At 48.4% G+C, this 20983-nt stretch overlaps 1 protein-coding gene across 1 annotated transcript in view; it reads right to left on the bottom strand.

Moving 5' to 3' along the window:
* The window catches only part of SPTBN4 (spectrin beta, non-erythrocytic 4), a 70941-nt gene that overhangs the window by 44554 nt on the left and 5404 nt on the right, over window positions 1-20983 (bottom strand). Inside the window, 11 exon segments of the mRNA XM_033128786.1 lie at window positions 2937-3087; window positions 3845-4147; window positions 4865-5023; window positions 5267-5384; window positions 5459-5646; window positions 5743-5855; window positions 8169-8284; window positions 9431-9511; window positions 10585-10676; window positions 13442-13615; window positions 14710-14861. Of these exon segments, the coding sequence (XP_032984677.1) occupies window positions 2937-3087; window positions 3845-4147; window positions 4865-5023; window positions 5267-5384; window positions 5459-5646; window positions 5743-5855; window positions 8169-8284; window positions 9431-9511; window positions 10585-10676; window positions 13442-13615; window positions 14710-14861 (1647 nt within the window).

Below are 20983 nucleotides of genomic sequence, written 5' to 3'. Positions count from 1 at the left end.
TGGAAAAAGGTTCAGAGAATCCTAGAATCAGTATATTTTAGTGTAAATTGTGTTTCCTTCAGAACTGAACCAAATGAAACCACTCTAAGACCATTTCCTGGGTTCCCTCTCTCATCTTCTGTTGCCTTACCAATTAACCCTAGTGATGACCTGAACTCCTGTTTTTCTTCAAACATTTCACTTTCCTCCCAGACCTCTAGTCTATGACTAGAGAATTGTGAAATTAACTTAATGGGTTGCAGCCAGCATTTCTTTAATGAAATAGAATAGAGTGAATAGAAAACATTAGACTACAACACATGAGGTAAAGGGAAGTATTGTTTTATAAGACCTTGGGAGTGTGTGTGTGTGTACTCTGGATCATGAGTAAATGTATTTCTGACTGGGTCAAAACACTGCCCTAGATGGTGTGGGGACAGAGCCAGGAGTGCAGTTTCCAGGCTCTTGGCCTCACATGGAAAGGTGCTGGCTCAGGTAGTAAATGGCTGTCAACTGTGATTGGGTCGCCATTAGCTGTGGCAAGTTGGCCGTCAGCTATAACCAATGAACCACTGGCCACTAATATAACTGCTGCGGCTACGCTAGCAGCAAATGGGGGCTAGCGAGAAGATGGTGGCTGAGCTAGCAAGAGCGGATTGCAGCTAGCAAGTGGGGTTGGTTGGTTGGCAGAGAAGCAGACAGCAGGTTGCAGATCATGTGGATCCTGCTTCCTGCGTCTCCAACCCAGCCGCCAGCGAGAATATAGTGGTATGACTCCCCTATCTATGGCTCTGTGGGTGTTCCTTTTTGGCCTCACCATGTCCTGCATTCTTATGTGGGGAGCGGGACCAGAGACCCCGCATGACACCCTGCGTGACAGATGGAATGCAGGATTTCTGGAATTCTGGATGTTCACTGAAACTGACCCAAATACCAAGGTATCCAACTGAATAATAAATAAAAACGGTATCCATGTATCCAGCCCTTACTCTGACACCATGTCATTTAATCCTCACGACCATCCTACGAGGTCAGCATCCTTACTAGCTCCATTTTACAGAAGAAACAGAGACTCAGGGTGAGGGAGCTGCTTGCCCAGGATTAGCTAAGACACAGCAGATCAGGACATCACACTCTGGACCACTTGTCAGGCAGCACTACCTACCATCACCACGACAACACCCCCCCCACACTAGCCTATTTGCTGTTTTCTCAGTGCTGCTGGTTATCACCAGGCATCAAGATCTCATGAAAAGAAGACAGAGGGAGCCACCTGGGACAAATATCCCTAAGATGAAAGAGAGGGTCCTAACAACATCTCGTTCGGTTCTGGTAAGGGTGACAGAGGCTAAGCCAGGATGGGGTGTCAGTCTGCACCAGGACTTGGAAGGAGACCTCAACACTTGCTCTTAGGATGTGATCCAGCCCACAAGGCTGACAAACACCCCCACCATCCTGCAAGCCTACAGGCTCCTCCTTTTCTAACAAAGTTCCAAGATTCCAAATGGTCCTGGCTCTGGAAAAAGGAACAGACAGACCAACCTCAAAACCCTCTTATCAGCTCAGGGCTTCAGAGTGAAAGAAAGAAGCAGCCCTGACTGCTGTCTGCACACACAGCTGGCACACACAGTTCCACAGGGCACCAACATCAGACAAGGCCACTCCACAATTGTGATGGAGTGGGACAAAATGAGACCACCCATTATGACAGTGGGCACACACAAAAACAAGGTCACTGTGCAAACCACAAAAAACGACCACCCATCCCCCTTCACCTGGCTAAGGTGAATGACCTGCCAGTTACTGTTCCTCCCACCACCTGGAGAAAAATGATTAAGATGCGCTATTACCTCCACTTCCTGACAGCTTTCAGTCTGCAGCAAGACACATTACGTGAACTCATCCCCAAGTCACCTAACACAAGCCTACGTCTTATAACAAGCCCCCTTACCGCCCTCTTACTGAGAGGCCCCATGGTGTGTGCGAAGAGCCAATAAACCCATCTGGTTTGACTACAGGGGTCCCTGGCGGTCCCGCACGGGAGGACACACATCAGTAAATTTATGTCAGCCAGCCTTAATTTTGCCTATCAGCATCCATGCCCCGCTTCTGGCCATGGTGGCCCACTTCGTCTCTCCCAGTCCATGTCTTTGGAGGGAACTGACCCCACTCTTGGCCCTGGGGTGGGCACATCACAAAGATATGGCCATTAGATCACTGCATAGCCTAGGGCCATGATACTTGGCTGAGCGATGGGGATGGAACCCACAGAGGGCTAGTGAAAGCCTTCCCTGGACCTTTTTTGTTTTTTTTTTCAACCCTGGACCTTTTGTTGGAACTACTAGGGAAAGGAGGCCTGTCTCCTGCTAGGTCTGCTAAGCTGCTGGGATGTAAACACGGGGCTGAATGACCCCAGATTTACACCACAAGGGGAAGGACTGTCCAACAGTGACACAAACATAGAGACTAGATTCAGAGAGAAACAATCTTCAAAGCATCACTGAACCATGCCTGGATCCAGTCCTTCCTGAAGCCAAACTCACCCCTCCCTGGACATTGTAGTTACATCAGACAATACACTCTCCTTTCCTCCTTATGCCGATTGAATTGAGTTTCTATCACTTGCTGCTGAACAGTCCCTGACAATGCATTACCTTATTACCTTACACAGCCCTTTTATTACATTCACTGAGATGTGGCTGTAAGGCCTTAGCACATAACAAGTGCTCAATAAATGGGAACTATTGCTACAGACTCTCAAAGCAGAAACTAGTCGTGTGGTTCAACCTCCAATCAAGGTACTAATTCCCTTGATGATATATTTCTGGTGGATCCTAGTCTGTGCTTGGATGCCTCCAAAGACAAGGAGCTCACTCCTTTCGTTGCTCAGGACTCATTCTGCTTCTATTAGCACCTGCCCTGAAAGTCTCCACCTCAGTCTCCAACCCCAGACTCACCCTGCAGCTGAGAGAAACGCAGGGCAGCAGCATTGAGGGCCTCCACCCGCTCGCTCTGGGCGGCGACGTCCCCCTCCAGCAGTCCATGCTTCTGCAACAGGTCCGCGGCCTCCACCAGGTGCTGCCCACACTCCCGGGACAGCAGCTGAGCCTACAAGATGGGGCAGCACAGAGCACAGCCTTGGGATTGTCCCTCAAGTCACTCCCCCGCCCTGACTCCTCGCGCCAGCCCTCTGCGCCCCTGCGCCAGCCCTCTGCGCCTATACACCATCACTTGAACTCTGAGCTCGGTCTCAGTCTCCGTGTGTCTGCCATCATCTGTCTCTCTCTGAATATTCCCTCTCTCATCGTCTCCACACTTCTGGGCTCTGGCTCTATCATGGCGCCCCTCTCTATGCCTCCATATCTATCTAGTCCTATCTCTTTCTCTCTATGTTTCTCTTTGTCTGTATCTATCTCTCTGCTTTCATCCTTTTCTCCATCTCTGTGTCTGTCTATCTACCTACTTATCTATCCATCTATCTGCATCTGGCCAGTCTCTTTTTCTCAGGTGAACTCCCTCTTCCTATGTGTCTTTCTCTGGAACTGTTTAGATTTCTATTGCTAACTTTGTACATGCTTCTGTAGCGCTCTCTCTCTCTGATTTCTCTTATTCTTTCTCAAACTGTCACCATCTTCCTCTGGAATAATCTCCCTGTCTCTGTCTCTGGCTCTCTCTGTCTCTATAGCTCTGTGTCTTTTTAATCTATTTCTCTGTCTCTGTCTCTCACTCTTTCTTTCTCTGATTTCTCTTTATCTCTTTCCGTCTCCCTTTCCCTCTTCATGTCTCTGACAACCCTTTCAGTGCCTATACCCCTCCCGCCCCTCCTGGCACACCATACCCATCTTGGCCCCCATGTGGCCCCCACCTGCATCTCTTCCATCCAGTCCACCATGTACACCATCTCCTGGAACACCTTCTGCAGGGCCAGGTTCTGTTCGAGCCGTGTCCGCCGGGCTCCTACCAGCCCGGTCAACAGGGCCCACTGGCGCAGGACGCTGTCACGCTGGGCTGCCACCCGCCGGGCATCGTAGTAGCCCTCAGCTGCCAATGCCTGGGCCAGCTCCGCCACGCCCTGCACTCGCTCCTCATACGCTGCAATGTCCGCCTCAATTGCCTCATGCTTCTTCATGGCTGCCTCCACCGCTGGCAGCTCATAGCCAAAGTTGTCCTGGGACAGGGCAGGGCTCAGACACTCACCTGTGCTGCCTCAGCAGCCTACCTGCTACCTTGACCCTGTGTGAACCTGGAAACTCTCCCACCTGATTCTTTTACTCTGGAGACCAGTCCCACCATCCCTCGTTACCATGGATACCAGCCCCACCCTTTCCTGTTACCCTGGAGACCAGTCCTATACACCCCTATTACACTGGGTACCAGCCCACCTTCCTCTGTTACCCTAGAGACTAGCCTCATCATCCCCAGTTACCATGGAGACCAGCCCCACCCTTCTCTGTTACATCTCTAACCTTAAACTTGTTACCCAGGAAACAGGCCCCATCCTTCCATTTCACTAGAGACCAGGGACCAGGCCTACCCTATTCTGTTACTAGGAGACCAATTCTATCCTCCTGAGTTACCCTGGACACCAGATACAACCTCCTTTGTCACTTAAGAGATAATTAAATACTCTCCCTATTTCTGAAGAAACTAATTCTGTCCTCTCTAGTTACCCTGGAGACTCTCTCACTCTCCTGTTACCCTGGAGATCAGGCCCACTCCCCTTCCTCACCAATCACCTAGGAGACCAATTCTCACTTCCCACCCTCATTTGTCACCTAGGAGACTAATCCAACACTTCTCTGTTGCTTAGGAGACCAAGTCTCCCTCCCTGGTCCCAGGGCCATCATCCCACCCCACCCCCCAAGCCAAGCCCTAGACCCGGTACCTGGGAGACCAGGCGCTGGTTCTCATTCAGCCAGCTCTCCCTCATGGCCACCTTGTGGTCAAACCTCTGGGCCAGTAGTTCCAGCTTCTCCTGCCGGATCAGTTCCGCCCGAAGGGCAGCCTCCCGCTCATGCTCTGCCTTCTCCAGCTGGCCCCATGCCTAGGGAGACAGGAGGAGGCAGTCAGATTCCAATAATTCCCCTAGTTTAATGGCCCTGGCTTCTCTGTCTGAGGTCACTCCTAGCATTAACAGCACTTTTGTGCAAATTGGAAAAAACACATTGCTTCCTCATGACACTTTACAGCTGGAAAACTGTCAGAATCCACAATGTCTACCATGTCAATGGCTCCCGTGAGCAGCTCCACAGAGCAATCCTGCCTCTCCCCACACCTTCAACCTCACCTTGTCAATATCCCAGATGCCACAGCCGTCCCGCGGCACGTAGAGACGACGGTTGCAGGCACGCAGTTTGCTCTGGATGCTGAAGAGCAGCACCTCCAAGTTTCCCTTCTCCTGAAACCTGAAGGGGCGTTAGCTCAGGAACCCGGCCTCCATACTTCCACCTGCTGCCCTCCCTCCCGAGCTGGGCCTCACTTGACGGGCTTCTCCAGCGTGCAGTAGGCCGTGAAAGCCTGAAGTTGCTGTTGCACCCCACTCAACGAGTTGGCGAACTTCTGGTTGCTGATGAGGCCCACGGTCCGGTGGATCCAGGCCAGCAGTTCGGCCGCCAGCTCCTCGTAGCGTTCAATGATCTTCCCCACCTCCAACACCTGGTCCAGGACCTGGCCCGGCACAGGAAGGTGGGGTCAGCCTCAGCCCAAATACACCCCCATGTGGTTCCCCGGCTCCCACCCAGCCCATTCCTTGGTTCCTCAGACCTTCCCAATCCGCTTCCCCTCCACAGCCAGAGCTTTCATCTTGGAGAAATAGTGGTAGAAAGAGACCACATAGGTAATGATGGACTTCTCATCTGGAGCCTCCATGTTGACATCTAGGGGGTAAGGGAGAATGGGGGAGCATTATGGTGAGCACGCGGGCAGAGGGATTGAAGGTATTGGGGAGGGAGGGAGAACCCAGTCTTACTAGCTGTGTGACTATGGGCAGGATAACCAACCTCTCTGTTCCTCAATGTTTGTATCTGACAAATGGGAATCTACCTCATGGCATTAAACAGTGCCCGACACATATAAGCCACCATAGAAAAATTATAATTATTTCTCAAACACACCAATCTACCTTCCACCTCAGGGCTTTGCACATGCTGTTCTCACTATCTGGAACACTGTTCCCTCTTCTGTGTGCCTAACTCCCACTCATCCTCCAGGGCTCAACTCAAATTTCCTCAGACAAGCTTCCCTGTTCACCCTGTCTAGAGTTGGTCTCCTGTTACTCTTCCCCAGAGTACCTTATCATTTCCTCCTAGTTCCTCCAAATTCCTAGTCAACAATTTGCAATTAGATATTCACTTATGGGATTAAGTCCTTATCTACAGTTTGACCTCCATGAGGACATAGGCTATGCCTGTCTTTTTAACCACTCTTCCTGCCATGCTTACAGTAGCATACAGTACGAGCTCAGTAAATATTTACTAAGTGTATGAATGGTGCATGGGGGTTGAGGTCAAGGACATGAGCTTTGAAGGCAGCATGAGCTTGAATCCCAGCTCAATCACTTACTCACTGCATGTCCTTAGAAAATAGGACATGTTGAGCCTCAGTTTCCCCATTGTTACAACAGTGATAATCACAGTGCCTGCCACCTAAGAACACTGTAAGTATTACAAAGAATAGCCTGGCACAAAAGAGAAACTCAACGAAGTCTAACGATTGTTTTAATTTTCCTATTGAATGCACATTATATTTGGCCCTTATTCTTCCCCGCTTTGTGAAACTGACATCCACTAAACACCTATCATGTGCCAAGCACTGAGCACAGAATACAGCTCGACGAGGCAGGTAGAGGAATGATTAAGACCATGAATTCTGAAATCAGAAGTCCTGTTTACTGGTTTTCAGTGTGACACTGGGCAAGTGACTTCGTATCTCTGAGCCTTTGTTCTCATCACTTTAAAACAGGATTGATCGGGCGGCCGTATGGCTCAGTTGTTAGAGCACGAGCTCTTAATAAGGTTGCCTGTTCAATTCCCACATGGGCCAGTGAACTGCGCCCTCCACAACTAGATTGAAGACAGCGACTTGAGCTTGGAGCTGAGCCGGTCGGTTGGCTCAGTGGTTGGAGCTCGACGGTGTTCATAACACCAAGGTCGCCAGTTCGATTCCCACATGGGCCAGTGAGCTGCGCCCTCCACAACTAGTTTGAAAAACAACGACTTGACATCCTGGAAAAACACACTGTTCCCCAATTTAAAATAAAATAAATAAATAAATAAATAAATAAATAAATAAATAAATAAATAAAACAAAACAGGATTGATCAATTTTATCCAACCAGGTCAGTGTGAGGATGAAAGGGAACACTTTTTTTTTCTAATGTTTCTTAGCTTTTTTTTTTTAACTTTTATTTATTTTTTAAGTGTTTTTCCAGGACCCATCAGCTCCAAGTTCAATCTAGTTGCGGAGGGCGCAGCTCACAGTGGCCCATGTGGGGATCAAATCGGCATCCTTGTTCTTAAGAGCACCACACTCTAACCAGCTACCCAACCGCCATAAATGGGAACAATTTTGATCAATTCCCAGCCGTGTGCTTGGCACATACTCAGAAAAACGGAGCAGCTGTTATTCCAGAGATGGGACATTGGTGTGATCCTGGGTTGGGAATGAGGCTAAAGTCAGGGATAGGGTTGGGGATGAACTGACAGTGGAAAAGGGGTGGGGCTGAGTGAGCTGTGGATGGGGACAGACAAAGGGATGGGCTGGGGATAGGAATAGGGTTGGAAGTGGGATATGGATAATCCTGGGAAGGAGTTTGGGGTGAGGGATGAATCAGTGCTGGAGATGGGCTTGGAATGGCGTTGGTTTGGGGGCTGGGGTAGAGTTTGGCAGACAGAAGGGGTGGGTTTAGGGGGAGATGATTGCGGATGGGGTTGGGGAAGGGGAGGGGCTTAAGCTGGAGATAGAAATGGAGGTAGATTGGGGTTTGAGATGGAGATGGAGGAAGTAAGGGATGTGGGGTGGGAAGAGGGAGGAATTGGAGATGATAAAGGGGAGGAGGCTGGGATGGAGCTGGGGTTTGGAATGACCTCAGATTTGGGACGGTGTTGGGGTAGAATGGAATTGAGTTTGGGATGGCATTGGGGTTGGGGACCCCAAAGAGGACGTCTAGGCTGGGGTCATGCAAGGCTCACCCTCAGGGTCCAGCAGACGTGCCAGCCCTAGGTGCTGCTCAGCCGTGCGGAAGGCTCTCTGCAGGTTGTAGTTGGCATTGGACTTGGTGAGTTTGCTGAAGTCCACGAGATCAGGCCTGGGCAAGGGCATAGAGCGAGCAGGCAGCAGGCAGGCTCCAAAGCCAACAGGTGAAAGACACCCTTGTCTGAGCCCCGCCCAGGGCAAGGGGCAGGAGGGGCAGGACCCAGCCAAGGGAAAAGCTCTGTGTACTGGTGCGTGTCTGTGCACCATTTATTGTGGGTGTGAGTGCTGTGGATGTAAGGCCATGTGTACATCTCACTTCATGTATCTACCTGGGTGTGTTTCTATACAGTATTATGTAGCGGTTAGAAGTGTGAGGTCTGCAGCCAGCCCGCCTGGCTCACATCCCAGCTAGGCCACTTCCTGGCTGTCATCTGGGTGAGCAATTTCATCTCCTTGTGCCTCAGTTTCTTCATTTGTAAAATGGGGATAATAATAGCATAGCACCCTGCTTCACAGAGTCACTGAATATTGTTAAGTGCTTTCCAATAAGCCACTTTCCAATATGTGCTTTCCAATAAGTCACTGAATCAGGAAAGCACTTAGAACAATGCTGAGGACACAGAGCATTCAGTAAGTGTTACCACTGTTAGCTGGACCCCCTTACAGTCTGTGGGTTTCTGGGTGTGTAGGTGGGGCTGGGTCTCCCCAAGTGTGTATGAGTACATATATGTGACTTCTGGCTTCTCCCACAGCAGAGCAAGTCCCTCCCATCCTCTAGGTCTCTGTTTCCCCGATCTGTCATGAGGATGGCCACGACGTGGGTACAATTTGTCTGGGGGCCCACTCCTCCACCAGGTCAGCGCCAGGCTCTGAGGACTCACCTTGAGCAACTTCTCTCTGATGGGAGGAAGCACTGTGCACACACCCAAGTGCAACACCCACAGAGCATAAGCCCCCTACCCTAGGGGTATCTAAGCAGCAGGTGCAGGCCGTGTACGTGCATGAGTGTCTGTGTATATGCACACATCTGTGCAAGGGCACACATGTTTCTGTGTGTGCACAGGGTACCCAGCCTGGACAGAAGTCTGTGTGGGTGTGTGCACCTATGTGTGTGAAGGGAAATGTGTGTGTACACAGAGGTGAAAGCATGGGTCCTTGTGTCAGAGTGTGCCATCTATATACATACGTGTACAGGCATGTACCCGAGCGATGTGGGTAAGAGGCAGGGCAGGGCTGGATGTCCCAGGCCAGGTGGTACCTGTGCCGGTGAATGAGGGCATTGAAGGCCAAGCCGTCCCGCCAGCTGGTGGTGAAATTCTGGATGTTTACCTCAGGGTAACTGGTAGCGTGGCAGGGAGAGACAGGCAGAGATAGAGAGTCAGGAGAGAAGAGAGAGGGGGAGAGAGAGGACGGGAGGGAGAGACACACATAGATGAATGAATGGATAGATATACAGGTAAATGGATGGATGGATAGGTAGACAGACAGACAGACAGATACATGATAGATGATAGAGTGAGTCAGGAAGATAGAGAAAGACATGGACATAGAGATAGACATAGAGATAGAGAGAGACAGGAGAGGAGCAAAAAAGAAAGAGGCAGAGGGAGGAAGGGAGAGAAGGGAAAAAGGAGGGAAGAAGGGATAGAGAGAGAGCAAGATACAGTGATGGGGAAAGAAAGGAGGGGGGAGAGAGAGACATGAAGGGAGAGAGAGAGAGAGATGAGCACAAGGAAAAGCAGACACAGAGGTAACAACTGACACATGGAGAAACAGCATTGCAAGACAGACACCCGCAGAAGGATGAGAAAGAAAGCCCAGTCTCCCTTCTTCCTCCCAGGGGCTGCTCTCCAGAGGGCACGTCAGGCCATGGCCCTCCCCACAGGGGGGGGGGGGAGATTTGGAGGTCCAGGGGACATGCCCAGCAGAGTCTGTGCACCCCACTTCTCAACCCCACTGAAGGCACCCAGGACCCTGAATTTGCCACGCAAGCTGCCCGAGCCCTGGTGTGTACCCTCCTAGGCTGAATGGTGGCTATTCGTGGAAGGGGTGGCTGGAACTGAGAGCTGGAGGATCCACACAGGTACATATGAGGCCTCTTGAGATGCAGGATGAGTTGGGGGAGAAAGAAGGAGCAGACTGGGACAGTCCACCACTTTCCAGCCTTGATCTCTGAGGAATCCAAGTTCTAAATTTGAACCTGGCCTTCCAGATTGTTATACAGGTTTATTTGGCAAGGTCAGAAGAGTGGATGTGTTTCATTTGCCAGTTTATGAGTTCCAGACGTAACTTTTGACACTGAGGATTTGAACTGCCATTTGCACTCTTGTCCCCAAAGGAATTCCCGAGGTTCCGGCCAGGCTGTGGGGGTTGGGAGGAGTGGGAGTGGGAGTAGGGGTGGGAGGGGCTTACCCAGCTGTCTTCATCTGACACCACAAGAGCAGCGCATCTTTAGCAGAACGTGTCTCTCTGTTGTCCTCAGTCTCAATTTTTATGACTTGAATCTATGAAGATATAAAACACGGCTGCTAGGGCCTGGAGGGCTTGAGACTGGGAGAGGCCCCCTGCCCACCTTGCTGCCAGGAAGAGTGGTAGGTGACAGAGGAGATGGGAGAAGCAGCTTCAGGCTGGGAATGGGGGTTCAGAAGTGTGAGGATGGGTTCTGAAGTAGGCCAGGACCTCCACGAGGGGAGGGGTGGTGGTGGGTAGGTATCTTAGTTTCCAGGGAAGGCTCCATTCTTGTCTTCTGGGCCATTTCCCTAATCCCAGCCACCATCATCCCCCACCTGTGCTAGTGCAGTGTCCCCCATGCTGGTCTCCCTGTCCCCCCCACAGTGTGTTCCCCAAGTGATAGAGAGAGGGACCTGTGAACACCCAAATCAGATAACGTACCTCCTATCCTCAATACCCTCTATGGCTCCAGCTCACTCTGGGTGAAGGTAAAAGTCCTCACAATCTCCTCTCATTACGGGTCTGACCTCATCTTCCACAGCTCACTCCATTCCAGAGACCTCCGTCCTCGTCACTAAATCACTAGCGTCCTCCCACCCCAGGTCCTTTGCACTGGTTGTTCCTTCTGCCTGGGATATCCTTCTCCCACGTCCCACAAAGGGTGATGATGGCTGGGATTAGGGAAGTGGCCCCAGCTCCACCCCTTCTCGAGGTCTGTACTCAGTCAACCTTCTCAGTGAGGACTTGAGCAACCACTTGATTTTAAATCTCATTATGTACATGCAAATTTCACATCCTCCTTCCTGCCTTATTATCTCAGCATTCGTCATCACCTATACATTTTATTTATCTGGTTTACTGTCTCTCCTGCTATGAACTGAATTGTGCCCTCCCCAAATTCCTAAATTGAAGAAGCCCTAATCCCCAATGAGACTGTATTTGGAGATAGGGCCCTCAAGGTGATAATTAAGGTTAGATGAGGTCATACGGGTGGGGCCCTAATCCAATATGAATGGTGTCCTTATTAGACGAGGAAGAGACCTTCAGGACACACACACACTGAGAAAAGGCCATGTGAAGATGCAGAGAAAAGGCAACTGTCAGCAAGCCAAGGAGAGAGGCCTCAGGAGAAACCAAACTTGTCAGCACTTTGATCTTAAAGCACAGCTTCTAAAACTGTGAGAAAATAAGTTTCTGTTGTTTAAGCCCCCCAGTCTATGGTATTTTGTTACACTAGCCCTAGTAGACTAACACCCTCCCTGACCTGTAAAAGTTCCAGGACCACAGGATATTTACCTATTGTTTCCTGCGGTAACAGATGTCTGTTTTGTTTCTACTATGTGTTAGCACACGTAGTAGGTGTTCAATAAAGTTCTGAATAACCCAGAATCTAGAACAGGTTCAAGAGCCTCAGGTGGGTTTCGAGAGTTGGGTGTTGGACTCAAGATTTGAGTTTGACATTTGGGTACAAGGGAGAGAACTAGGTTCCCAGGAGGTCCCCGCGCCTGGTGCAAGGCTCCAGTCACCACCACCACCCCAACCCCACAGTCACATCCCTGATTCTGTACTGACAACGCCCATACCTGCCTCCAGCCTCCACCCCTCTCGTGAGCTCCATTCGCAGGATCCGGTGGATTCCTCAATGCCTCCTCCTAATGTCCTGGACCCCTTATGACCACTGCATCTCAAAATGACCTTAGTGTCTCTTCCAAACCTGCTCTTCCTCCCTGACTCTGTCTCAGGGCGGCCCCACCATCCCCCAGGGCCCAGGCCAGAGCGCTGGGCCTTGGCCTGGACACCTCCCTGTCCCGTCCCTTCCCCTGTGGTGTGCCCAACTCCCTTTCTGAGCATCTTTCCCATTTTCCCTCCTCTTTACTTCCTTATGCTCCAAGCCCCCAGTTTGGCAACCACCCCCAATCCCGAAGGGTCCTTCTAAATATGACTATGCCCCTCCTCTTGATAAATGTTCCAATCTCTCCCCATCTCAGACAGAATAAAACCCAAACTGCTAATCAGAGATAACCTAGGCCTGCCAAACCCTCTGACCTGATCTCCTCTGTCTTGCCCTTACCTCCTGGTCTCTAGCCATACTGGTCTTTCTGTACTTCCAACATGTCAAGTTCATTCCACCTCAGGGCCTTTGCATCTGCTGTGTCCCCTGCCTGGAATGATTTGTTCCTTCATCTTCATATGTCATCCAGCCACCAGCTTCTCAGACAGCCCTTCTCTGATCACCCAGTCTAAAATCTCAACACCATCAACTTAATATTTTATTCCTTTTTACTGATGTATCATAATCTCTTCTGCATAGCTCTGTTTACTTCTCTGCCTAGAGCGGGTCCTTTTCCATACATCCCTTGTTTATGTATTTATAGGTTTGCTTATTGTCTGTGCATAAAGGCAGAAAATTTGTCTATTTGTTTCTGAACTGGAACAAGATTGTCTGGATTCGAATTCCAGCTCCACTACCCAGCGTGTGACTTTGAGGCATATTACTTCACCTCTCTGGGCTTCAGCCTCCTCACTGGTAAAATGGAATAATAAATAGTACCTAATTTATCGGGCTTTTGTGTGTATTAAACGCCAAGTGCTTAGAACAGTGCTGGAATGGAGTAAAACACATATAATGATGAACATAGTGATGGTGATAATAATGATTACTTTTATCATTATTTCATCCCCACCACCTGGAACAGGGTTCCCGGAGCATATTAAAATATTTTTGGAGTTAATGAATTAATGAATAAACATGTGAGTGGGGGACACACTCCTAAGGCCCCACCGTGGGGTGGCCTGGCTGGGGTTACTTGGGGATCACCTGGAAGCGCAGGATGATGGTCCAGACCAGTCCTAGGGTCAGCCGGTGGTTCCCGTCCACGATGTCATGCGAACCCACATTTTCCAGGTGCACGCGCTGCTCCTTCAGAACTGCAGCGCCCTTGTCCACATTTTCCAACGAGTGGATTCTCATGCGACCGCGCGTGGGTCTTGGCTAGGGCGGCGGGGGCGTTGGGAGATGGAGGGCCTGACCTAGAGCACTGTGCCCTAGGCCGCACCCCTTCCAAAGAAGCCCACCCAGTAGCCAGGCTCCCTGGGAGTCCAAGTCCAGGCCACGCCCCTTCAGTTTTATCAAAGACCCAGGACCCAATCCGAAAGAAGCGCTCCCTTTCCCATAGCCAGACCTTTTCAGGAGCCAGTTCGCGGCTTATTCAAATTTCTGTCCCCAGCCCTTCTACCGAAGCTCCACCTCCGACCTTGTAACCGCACGTCTTATCGTGAAGCCCCGCTCTCCCTGCCTGTAGCCATTGTCCCGCTCCTTCCACAGGATCTCATCCTTAGGGTACCAGTGTTTCTCCGTTCCATAGTTACACCCCTCACTGCCTCCCTTTTAGGCCCCGGCCTGGAGCCACGCCGATTCGTATCAAACCACTCCCCACCCCAGGACTCTCCCCTTATTTATAGCTCTATTCCTTCCAATGACACCTGTGTGTGTTCTATAGCCATGTCTCTCACGACTTAAGCTCCAAGCTCTGGGCCTTTAATGAATCTCTAGCTCCATCCGAACACCACTCTGCAATGAAGCCCCATCTAAGCCCGAAATACAACTGCAACCCACACAAGCCACACCCATAGGACAGTTCTGTCTGGTCCCCCAGACTCCCACGTCATAGGCCTCCCCTTCAGATGACAAGCTCATCCTCATCCATAGACACACCCCGACAAAGTTCTGCCCCTGTTTTTATAGCCCCTGCCTCCCTGCTACCGCACTACCCAGGCCAGTCCCTTCTAATAAAGTTCCATCTGTCTCCCATAGCCCCACCCCTCCCAATGGAGCCCCACCCAAGCCCAGAGTCCCTCAACCATTGCCCGCACCTTCAACGGGATCACCCTGTTCCAAGCCACACCCCCAGGCTCCTCACAACCAAGCTCCACCCCTTTGCCATAGCCCTGCCTACCAGAATTAGGAGCCTCTAACCCACCCGCACCTTGTAGGACGCCCCGCCCATGCATTAGCCAGGCCCTCGTTTCCAGCCCAGTCCGAGACCCAGGGCAGCACCTTTCGCCCAACACTCCAGGCCCCCTCACCAGCTGCTCCCCGGACAGCACTTCCAGGAGCCGCGTGAGCACGAAGCCGTCCCGGAGGTCCGCATAGAGGTCCCCGATGTGGCAGCCAATGCGGGCGAGGTGAGAGTTCACCCATTTAGTGAAAGTTTTCTTCTGCACGGCCTCCCGTTCATCTGAAGGACAGGATCTGATGAGACCCCGCCTCCCCGAGGAACCTCCCCGGGAACTCCCCTTCCATCTTCATCCCAGCCCCACACTGCCCCCCGTTCAGGCCCAGCTCTCTTCAACAATCAGGTCTTTCCGAAGACAGCTCCTCCTACCTGGGATGTCTTCCCCTACCCTCCGCTGCCCACCTGAAGACAGCCTTCTTAGTCTTTTAGTTTTCCTGAGATATCACTTCCACAAGAAGCCTTCCTTGTTTCTTACCCCAGTTGGCTTTGTTCATTCAATAAATACTTGAATGTCCTACTATATGCCCCTCACTGTTCTAGGCTCTGAATACAGGCAGAGTCCTTCGGTCATAGAGCTCAGTTTAGTGGGGGGTCACTAGGGAGCCATGGAGGGTCAAGGAGGAGGAGGAGCATGATGACAGGTGTGTTTCAGCAATATCTCTGGCTGCTGTGCAGAGGGTAGATCAGAGAAGGCAAGAATGGCAGCCAAGAGATCAGGGAGGAGATTGGGGAAGGGACTCAGGAGAGAGAAGACGAGGCTGGAGGAGGGTAGGGCTGTGGGAATGGGAAAAGAGGGCATATTGGAGAGTCATTTGGATGAGAAAGTAAAACTTGGCAACTGACAGGCTGTGGGGGATGAAGAGGAAGGAATATGCTAGACTGAATGTTCCCTGAGGGCAGAACCGTGTCTCCCCACTCTGTAATAGCTGGACTATCAGCTAGACTCTGCATGTCCCACATCCCGAGGGCAAGAAGTAGGCATGTGACTACTGAGGAAAGCATGAAGAAACAAAATGGAGACACCATAGCCAAGCTGACAAAATTACTTAAATCAGAATGGGCTGAAATGTGAGGGATTGATTTTATTTTACTTTAGCTAGCCTGAGGATTTAACTTTTGAACTTTTCAGTTATGCATCAATGCCTGGAGATATATGTTAATCCTACAAATAACCCTCTGAAGAACTTCGGAGAAAGAATGTTCCTGGGTCCAGATGACCTGACATCTATTATGCATACCGCCTGAGATCTGAAAGATTACCACCTCGGACCAATCCAGATGCTAAGAATGCACGACTGATTCAAGAATGTACTTTTTACTATAAGAATTCTCAACTTTTCTCTTTTCTCAGAACACTCTGGGTGTTACCTAGTAGTGTTTCCAGCGTTGCAAATCTTAAGACCCTTGAATAAACTTATTTTCGCAAAGCCTCCTGATTCCTTTACGCTTGGTTGACACTACCAATGGGAGGCAAATGGAAGCATGTGTGTAACTTCTGCCTCGCTTGCTTACAAAAGAATTGGGAGCTCTTTTACCATCTTTTTTAAATAACAGCTTTAGTGTGAGCTATATAATTCACACAGTATAAAATGCATCCTTTTAAAGTATAAATTCAGTGGTTTTTAGTATATTCACAGAGTTGTGCAACCATTGCTGCTATTTAATATCACAGCATTTTCAACACCCCAAGAAGAAACTCTGTACCCATTAGCAGTCACTCCCCATTCACTCTTCTCTCAGCCCTAGGTAACCATTAATCTATTTTCTGTCTCTATGGACTTCCCTATTGAGAACACTTCATATATTAATAAATGGAATCGCACAATACATGGCCTTTTGTGTGTCTGGCTTCTTTCACTTAGCATAACGTTTTCAAGGTTCATTGATGTTGTAGCATGGATCAGTACTTCATTCCTCTTTATGGCCAAATAATATTCCATTGAGTGGATATGCTACATTTATTTCTCAGTTGAGGGACATTGGGTTATTTCCACTTTTTGGCAATTATGAATAAGGCTACTATGAACATTCAGGTACAAGTTTTTCTGTGGACACATGTTTTCATTTATCTTGAGTATGTACCTGGGAGTAGAATGGCTGGGTCATAAGATAACTCTATGTTTAACCTTTTGAGGAACCGCCAGACTGTTTTCCAAAGTGGCTGCACTATTTTACATTTGCACCACCAATGTACTAGGGTTCCAATTTCCCAACTTGTTATTTCCTGGGTTTTGGTTTTGGTTTTTTATGGTCATCCTAGTAGGTGTGAAGTGGAAATGATTTGTATTTCCCTGATGATTAATGAAGTTGAGCATCTTTTCACATGCTCATTGGCCATTTCTTCTTTGGAGAAATATCTATGCAAATACTTAGCCCATTTTTTAATTGGGGTTATTTGTCTTTTCATCTACAACTTTTATCTTACTATCTACAACTACCTGTGAATCTATAATTATTGCATAATTTAAAAAAGGAAAATTGCTGCCTGGCCTTTCTGCCTCTCACACCAACTCCCACATCTTGAATAGCAAGGTCCACAGAGTACAGGATGGAAGAAGAAACCTGGACTCCACTATGACTGCTTGGAATGGTGCCTGCCTGCCAATGAGCTTGCTCATCTAGGGACCATCCAGGAGGGAGAAATAAGCTTCTGTCCCCTTTAAGCCACTGTATTGTTGGGTCTTTTGTTATAGCAGCTTAGCCTGTACAGATATTATTCACATTTCATTTCTAAATAAATTAGTAGTAACACTTTGAAGATCACACACGAGGAAGTGATGGGTATTTGGTTCTTTTGCCTTCCAATGACTATCTCCATGTCAATAGCAGATTTGACCAATGCTGAAGCCAAAGTGGAACTTCAGTGCGGTGCCAGAATGAAGACAACTGGATTCAGCCCTGCCTCTAAGATGACTGGCTGTGTGACTTCAAGAGGTCACCTCTCCCCTATGGGCCTTCATTTTCCCCTTTGCAAAAGTGAGGGGTTTGGACTAGATCAAGGTTTCCTCAGTGGGTCCTGGAGGAACCCTAAGTATTTGGGAACACCTCCTTAGAGGACAGGGATCTACGAGAATATTTTTTATTTTGTCTTTTCATTTCAATGATACACAAAGAAAATTAATAGAAACACATCCTGGACCACCTGGATGGCACTTCATAAAGGACTATGCAGTGAGAGTTTGGTTTTGGTGATTACAATGTTTTTAACATGGAGCGGGGGTCCAGAAATGAAATGCCATGGGGGCGAGGCAGGCTTTGAAATTGAGAAACTAGGCCCTCCTTAAAGGGGGAAATGGGCCCATGGCCGTCGTGACTGGAGATTTGAAGGAATGGTGACCCAGTGTTGCCATATCACGTGATATTCCATGAGGAGCCCAAAATCTAGATTTTTTAAAAAGACAAAATCTCCCTAATGTTAAATGTTGTCAACTGATTTACATTTTTGTAAAACATAGTGGAAGTGAAACCACGTATGTCCCTGAGTGCCACTTCTGACCTAAGATGACATTAAATGTTTACTGTATTGGTGAGTCTGTTTGGCTACCGTGTGGAGTGTCTTTTGTTTGCCCTTCCAGTGCCACCCACCACACTTCTGCACTGCTCTGGGCCCTGGGGGGCTGGCTGACGTGGACTGTATAAATGGGCTCCTCAGCCCTCAAAGGCCTCAGACTTCCAGTTGGGTTTGGACAGCAGGAGAGGAGAGGAAAGAAAAAAGGCCAAAAAATGTATTCCCCCCCTGCCCGCCCAGCTTTGGGCAGTGCCTAGTTCCTCTCCCTACAGCCCCCGCCCCTGCGGGGGAGGCCTCTCTCCCCTCACCACTCCCTGCCCCAGTCCCTGGGGGTCTCCATTGCCCTTGTAGGTTCCCCTAGTCCTGCCCACACCTCTGTAAATAGTTCCTTCCTTAAACTTTACCCCTTTGAGGGGGCCATCTGCTTCCTGCCAGGACTCTAACTAGCACAGATAGCTTTGGGCTGTCAAGACTCTGAGCCAAATAACAATTGTCCTACCTCTCCCATGTGCTCATATTGAGTTATTTTTCATTTCTATATTCTTGGAGAAATATACAGTCTCCACTGTGGTCATTACCAATCACAAGTGAAATACATTCCTTAGAATAAGACTAGTTTATTCACATCTTTAATTCATTGGGACCTTCATAGAGCCGAGAAAAAACTACTCCTTTATCCACGACTTTTAAGGAGAAAGGTTAGAGAGACTTAATATGTAAATGATATATTTGGATATTCGTCTGGAAAAAGTTAGGAAGCTCGAGACTACCAAGTGTGTGTGGAAATCTGGGGCTATCACAACCCTCACGCCTGCTAGTACATTATGGCGAGTTATGGACCGGGGCAACAATTCTGATGACAGTCTGAGTCCAATGAAATGAGTGCACACCCCCATGACCCAGCAATTCTTTCCCCTGTCTGTATGTCCCCAAAACCTTTTTCACACTGGTTTATAAGGAGCACGCAGGGGAAGTTCAACGCGATGCTATCGGGGCTGGGGCGTAGGGCAGGGGCAAGATTGGAGACGGCCTGGCTGTCCATCACTGGGAAGGGAATGGGTCACATGTGGCGATGGCACACCATGGACTTCATGCAGCCGTGAGAAGCAACAGATTAGATGTACACAGAGCCACATGGATAAGTCTTAAGGCATCACGCTGAGTGAGAAAATCATGCAAAGATACAACCTAGACAAAGACAAAATTTGCATCAGTTAGCAATACCTGCACGCGCAAACCCATACAGATAGGACTCCCAGATTCATGACAAAGTGACATTGCAGTTCAGGAAAGAAAGGAAAGCCTTTTCAATAAATGGAGCTGAGTTGACTGGATATCCATGAGGAGGTGGGAAAAGGACCTTGACCCACACTGTACAAAATAGTAAATATCATTTGGTTTATAAATAAATCTAAATGTGAAAGGAATACAACAAAGCTTTAGAGGAAAATATCAAAGAGTTATCTCCATGACCTTGAAATAGGCAAGATTTCCTAAACAGGACACAAAATGTTAGCCACACAGGAAATAATTATTAAATAATTATCAAATTAGACTACATTTAAATTAAGAAATCCTGTTCATCAAAAGTCACCATTAATAGAATGGAAAGATAAGCCACAGAGTGGGAGAAAATATTCACAACATATACATCTAACAAAGGATGTACCCAGAATATATAAGAACTCCTGAAAAGCAATTAGAAAAAAGCAGGAAAAGAGGCAAAAGACGTGAATGGACACTTCACAGAATATCCAAATAGTCAATAAACATTTGAAATGATGCTCCACTTCATTAGTTGTTATTAGTCATCAGGAAAATGCAAATTAAAGCCACAAAGAACGCACACCCACCGGAATGACTAAAATTAAAAAGAATGACCATCGCAAGGGTTGGATGTACACCAACTGAGTCACTCAGACACTGTTGGGGGAGTGTAAAATGCTACAAACTGGCAGTTTTTACTAAAGTTAGAAATACACTTACCCTATGACCCAATAATGTCACTCTGGGGTGGGTCTAAGCGAAACAGAAATTAGCACTTATGCCGATAAAAAACATGTACTACAAAGTGTAGAACAGCAATAGCTTGTAATAGTTTCATTTGTAATAGTTTGTAATACTAGTAATTATTAGTTTGCGATAGTCTAGTTTGTGATAGCCCTGACCCAGAAAGAAGCAACCTAAATCCATTTATCAACAGGTGAATGGATAAACTACAGCATCTTCACACCGTGGAATGCTAGACAGTAATTAGAAGGAACACTTACGAGTACAGGTAGGCATGGATGAATCTCACAAGCAAAGTGTTGAGCGAATGAAGCCAGACACAAAAGGTTTCCATTTAGATGGAGTTTGAACACCAGCAAAATGAATGTGTGTGTTAGAAATGAAGACAATATCCATTCTTGGGATGTGGTGATAGAGAAGTAGCTTGTCTGGGGCTGTCATATTCTGTTTCCTTATCTTGGTGCTGGTTACAAGAGGGTGCTCATTTGTGGGAATGCTGGACACTCATGATTTATCTGCCTTTCTGTGTGCATGTAATAATTTAATAAAGTTAAAATATATGTCTGCACACACACACCAATTGGCAATGCAAAATCATCCACATGTGAAGGAAAGGATTTGCGTTAAAACTATCAAAATGAAAAAGAAAAGAAAAAACCACGATCAGAATGGTTGCCTCTACAGGGGAGAAGGCATTGGTGTGAGATATAGGAATAAAAGAGAATAAACTAATAGATAAAGAGGAGAAGGGCCTCTCAAAGACAGTGACAGCAAGCCACAAACTCTGGACCTCTCCGAGCAAGAGGTCCAGGCAATTTTTTAAATG

This window comes from Rhinolophus ferrumequinum, chromosome 15, assembly GCF_004115265.2.
Source record: "Rhinolophus ferrumequinum isolate MPI-CBG mRhiFer1 chromosome 15, mRhiFer1_v1.p, whole genome shotgun sequence".
In the NCBI taxonomy this organism is placed as follows: Eukaryota; Metazoa; Chordata; class Mammalia; order Chiroptera; family Rhinolophidae; genus Rhinolophus; species Rhinolophus ferrumequinum.
Note: the sequence above shows the minus strand (reverse complement) of the source record. Positions and strands in the feature narration are given on the sequence as shown.